The sequence below is a fragment of the Abrus precatorius genome, unplaced genomic scaffold (genome assembly GCF_003935025.1).
Source record: "Abrus precatorius isolate BTA unplaced genomic scaffold, Abrus_2018 Scaffold8, whole genome shotgun sequence".
NCBI classification, from domain to species: Eukaryota; Viridiplantae; Streptophyta; class Magnoliopsida; order Fabales; family Fabaceae; genus Abrus; species Abrus precatorius.
The window spans coordinates 13,635,617-13,640,517 of record NW_020874428.1 but is presented as its reverse complement, the minus strand read 5'-3'; the positions used below and the strand labels follow the sequence as shown (position 1 = coordinate 13,640,517).

At 36.5% G+C, this 4,901-nt stretch overlaps 2 protein-coding genes and 1 non-coding gene across 3 annotated transcripts; 2 read left to right on the top strand and 1 right to left on the bottom strand.

Moving 5' to 3' along the window:
- Window positions 1–218: 218 nt before the first annotated feature.
- LOC113874269 lies at window positions 219–1,370 on the top strand. The gene has a single exon (XM_027512506.1). It carries the CDS (start codon window positions 219–221, stop codon window positions 1,368–1,370), a length of 1,152 nt encoding a protein of 383 aa, XP_027368307.1.
- LOC113848635 lies at window positions 792–898 on the bottom strand. Its single transcript, XR_003501900.1, has one exon. It is a non-coding gene; the product is annotated as a small nucleolar RNA R71 (small nucleolar RNA).
- Window positions 1,371–1,592: 222 nt separating the features above from the next.
- LOC113874268 lies at window positions 1,593–2,540 on the top strand. Its single transcript, XM_027512505.1, has 2 exons — window positions 1,593–1,991; window positions 2,148–2,540. Exons 1-2 carry the CDS (start codon window positions 1,593–1,595, stop codon window positions 2,538–2,540), a joined length of 792 nt encoding a protein of 263 aa, XP_027368306.1.
- Window positions 2,541–4,901: the final 2,361 nt, after the last annotated feature.

The following is a 4,901-nucleotide window of genomic DNA, read 5'->3' as shown; positions in this document are numbered from 1 at the left end:
GATAGTTCAATTTCGTATTAACTTTTGGTAGTGATTTTACATATACTAGTTGTAATTTTAATTTTTGAATACTGCATTGTTGTTCTGTTTTTAAATAAACAGAGGTTATCTTTTAGCTCTTGAAGAATATTTTGATTGTAGATTCTCTGCACTTCATTGCTATGTGTTCTAATCAAAGTTCAAGTATTAGCGTTTGTGTTTAGTTTTCCTTGTGTTATATGCGTGGGAAGAATAAAGACAAATCTGTTCTTGTATTTGATCCGGACATAGACAGAACTTTGAGAAGGATAAGGAATGACTTGAGAGCAGAGAACTCGGCTAAAAAGAACCAGAATTTACAGTTTACACCTTCTTCACCAAACTCAGCAGAAAAACAAGTCAATTCTCCAACTTCATCTGAAAATTCAATGGCTGAACCACATAGACAAAGGACTTTAGGAGACTATGGAGTACCTAATATGCATGGATACAGTTCTTCTATTGTCAGACCAACCATTCAAGCCAACCATTTTGAGATTAAATCTGCCTTACTTCATTTAGTTCAACAAGATCAATTTTCTGGATTAATTTCAAATGATCTTAACTTGCATATTTATAATTTTCTGCAGTTATGTGATACTATAAGGATCAATGGAGTTAGCGAAGATGCAATCAGATTAAGATTGTTTCCATTTTCCTTGAGGGACAAGGCAAAATGTTGGCTCCAAGCCCAACCACAAGGAAGAATAACTACTTGGATAGATCTAGTCAATAAATTTTTCTCTAAATATTTTTCACCTTCTAAGGCTGCAAAGCTAAGAGGAGAGATCACATCCTTCATGCAGCAAGAAGGAGAAACCTTATATGAGGCATGGGAGCGATACAAGGAACTCTTGAGAAGATGCCCATATCATTGCATACCGGAATGGATGCAACTTGAAACCTTCTATAATGGGATGAATCCAGCAACTAGAAATATGATAGATGCAGCTGCAGGAGGTTCTTTGAACACCAAATCACTAGAAGAAGCTCAAGGAATTATAGATATGATGGCTTTCTCCATGCATCAAAGCTGTAGTTTGAGACAATCAACAAGGAGTAATGGTTATGAGGCAAAACTTCTTGAGACCTTTTTGACTCAAAATCAGCTGCAAAATCAATTGTTTTCTGAGAAAATAGCTGCACTTACTCAACAAATCAGCAACTTACAAGCTGCACCAACCCAGAATACTCCACTTGTGTGTGATTTTTGTGGAGGGAATCATGTAAACGGAGCTTGTGATGGAAATAATTATGAATCTCAAGAACAAGTCAAATATATGGGGAATTTTAAAAGACAACAATCTTCATTTCCTCCTCGTTTTCAACTCTCTAACGATAAAAACCAGTAGCAACATAGCTGGAATAACCAAAATTCTAATTGGAAAAATTCTAACTCTACTGTTCCATTTTCAAATGCAGGACCAGCAGCTCAACAACCTTATTTCCAAGGGAATCCAGCTAGCCAACTTCAAAAAAATCAGAGGTTTTTTAAACCACTGAATGAAATGGAAGAAACCATGTTACAATTCATGAAAGTAACACAAACAAGCTTCAAGAATCAAGAATCTTCCATGAAGAAGTTGGAAACACAGATTAGACAGTTAGCTGAGCAACTGTCCAGCATAGAAGATGGGAGATTCCTTAGCAACATAGTTATAAATCTAAAAGAACAATGCCAAGCTGTGATGACTAGGAGTGGAGCTGTTGTGGGTAGTCCAAAACCAGCCGAAAAGAGAGAGAAAACCAAGGAAGAGGAGAAGATTAAATCTGAACTAGAGGAAGGGAACTTCACCCTATTAAAAAGAGAAAATTCAGAAATGGATACCTTCCCTAAAACTGTGAGAAGAACAAAGAGGCAAATTTTAGAAGATTCAAACAAGCCTCTAGATGAAGAGAAATACAAGCAACTGCCTTATCCACAAAGAGTCACTAATCCTAAGCAAGAAAGGCAGTATGAGAGATTTCTAGACGTCTTCAAGAAGCTCCAAATTAATATACCATTTGCTAAAGCATTAGAACAAATGCCTTCATATGCAAAATTCATGAAGGAGTTGCTGTCCAAGAAGAGAAAGTTAGAAAATGATAAGACAGTCCCTTTGACTGAAGAATGTAGTGCTATTTTGCAGAGAAAGCTGCCTCAAAAATTAAAAGATCCAGGCTCATTCAGCATTCTATGCTATATTGGAAATTGCACAATAGGAAAAGCTTTGTGTGATCTTGGGGCAAGCATCAACCTTATGCCTCTTGCCATTATGAACAGACTTAGAATAGAGGAAGTCAAGCCAACAAGCATCACTCTACAACTTGCGGACAGATCATATACTTATCCATATGGTATTGTAAAGGATTTATTGGTAAAAATTGACAAGTTTATTTTCCTTGCAGATTTTGTCATTTTAGATATGGAGGTGGATGCCAATATTCCTTTAATATTGGGCAGACCTTTCTTAGCTATAGGGAGAGCTTTGATTGATGTGCAAAAAGGGGAATTAAGGCTTACAGTGCAGAGTGCAGGATGAAAAGGTTACCTTTAATGTTTTTGAAGCACTCACACATCCTAGTGATGATAGCACTTGCATGAGAGTTGATATTTTAGAATCTATTTCATTTCCTCAATTAATTGATAATGTTGATGAATTTTCTATGTTAAGGGAAATTATAGTTGCAGGGAATTCACAAGCTGCTGTAAAAAGAGAAGAAAATTTCATGGAATATGTGCAGCAACTTGAAACACTGCCTATTATCCCTTTATTCGAAAATTCAGCAAGAGAGGAGCTAAAAAAAAGAAGAGGAAGAAGAGAGTGGAGAAACTTGAGCTGAAACAATTACCGTCTCACTTGAGGTACTCTTTTCTAGATCAAAGACATCAATATTCAGTGATTATAAGCAATAATCTCAAGGGAGATGAAGAAGAAAAGCTGCTGAAAATTTTAAGGAATCACAAATCTGCAATTGGATGGCACATCTCAGATTTGAAAGGTATTAACCCATCCTTTTGTAGACATAGAATTATGTTTGAGGACAACTACAAGCCAGTAGTATAGCCACAAAGAAGGTTGAATCCAGCCATGAAGGAAGTGGTTAGAAAAGAGGTAATGAAGCTATTAGATGTAGGGATAATCTACCCAATTTCAGATAGTCAATGGGTCAGCCCGGTTCAAATTGTTCCTAAGAAAGGAGGAATAACTGTAGTGGCAAATGAAAAGAATGAATTAATACCCACTAGAACTGTCATGGGCTGGCGCATGTGCATTGATTATAGAAAGCCTAATGACGCAACAAGGAAGGATCATTTTCCCTTACCATTTGCCGATCAAATGTTAGAAAGATTGGCTGGACATGCATTTTATTGTTTCCTTGATGGATATTCAGGCTATAATCAAATAGCGGTGGACCCTATGGATCAAGAGAAGACTGCCTTCACATGTCCATTTGGAGTATTTGCATATAGAAGGATTGTCACGACCCCTTTTTGTAAGGAACCGAGAACATTGTTTGTACATCACATACTTATTTACGATAAATAAATAATAGAGAATATAAGTATGAAATTCTCTTCTCAATTAAAATAAAACAAAGTTTCTTACAACAAATATCCAATAGAACAACATAATATTACATTTAGTTCATAATATTCAAAATACCCAAAATTATACTAAATAGTTCCCTCTACATGAGGTCTCAAAATATAAGGGAAAAAAAGACTTTGATGTAATAATACTCGACCCCAGCTTCTAACATTTCTTCATTGGCCCCTCAGCCTGTGAAGTAGATGCAACACCTGCTTCATCTGCTCACGTACCACCGTATGATCATCACAGTACACACGCACACAACGACATAGAAAGAAATCCAAGGGTGAGCTTACCAAACTTAAAATAAAATCATATATATAGAGCAAAATATTTCTCACAGTAATAATCCCATACATTTCCAGCCCATCTAATGCACAGCATGAAGACGGTTTCCAACTAGTTTCACAGCCTAAGTAATCCAGAAGGAACTGAGCCGGTCCGGGAGCGACCCATTCCGGTATCTGGATCCAGACAGCACAGCATAGCAGCTCAACATGAACTTACCGTTACATGTCTACCCACCTAAACATGTAAGTCGGCTCTATAATGATGCAAAATATATATCTCAGCATGATGCACACCGCCAAAGTTATTTTAGCAGCTCAACTAAAGCAAGTTTATAATAGATCAGTCAAAATCTCAGCATTTTAAATCAATTAACAGCAGTTACAGCCTAGAAAATAGCTTTTATTCAAAAGATCTAACAAAATTATATCAAAACATCTTGAAATAGCATATTAAACCGTTCAAAAAGTAGTTCATAGGTTAAAGTAAACTACCCTTACCTCAGAAAGATGATTCACACTAGATCTACCGAATATTACTTGTTTTAATGCAAGATTTACCGAAGATTCGGCTTTAGAACGAAGTTTCTCTTCAAATCCTTCAGAATAGACGTAGAATCTTAGATCTGACAAGAAATCTTAGTTTTGGAAGGTTTAGTATGAGAGAAATGCTGGTATTTGGCCTTAGAACCTTTGAGAACCTTGGATAGGGGTGAAGAAATGAAAATTTCGTGTGAAGCCCCCTTTTTATAGAAAATTTTCAAAATTTACTCTTCACCGCCTTACTGTTCACGCCGGAAACACTGTTCAGGGCACTATTCACGCCAGAAAATACTGTGCACGCGCACTGTACACGTATGTGACGTCACTGATGACGTCAGCAGTCACTATACATACGCGGTTTTCACTGTTCATAGCGGTTTGAACTGTTCATAGGCAGTTTTACTGTTCATCTGACACTGTTCATACGGTACTGTTTACTTTTTTTTTTTTTTTTAAATAATTTCAAACTCCATCTAAA

Excerpts from the sequence above, each read along its gene's own strand:
- LOC113874269 (XM_027512506.1), top strand. The coding sequence starts at position 219 with ATGCGTGGGAAGAATAAAGACAAATCTGTTCTTGTATTTGATCCGGAC.
- LOC113874268 (XM_027512505.1), top strand. The coding sequence starts at position 1,593 with ATGAAGAAGTTGGAAACACAGATTAGACAGTTAGCTGAGCAACTGTCC. Across the intron at positions 1,992-2,147 it reads AGTATGAGAGATTTCTAGAC|AGAAAGCTGCCTCAAAAATT; the intron begins GTCTTCAAGAAG and ends GCTATTTTGCAG.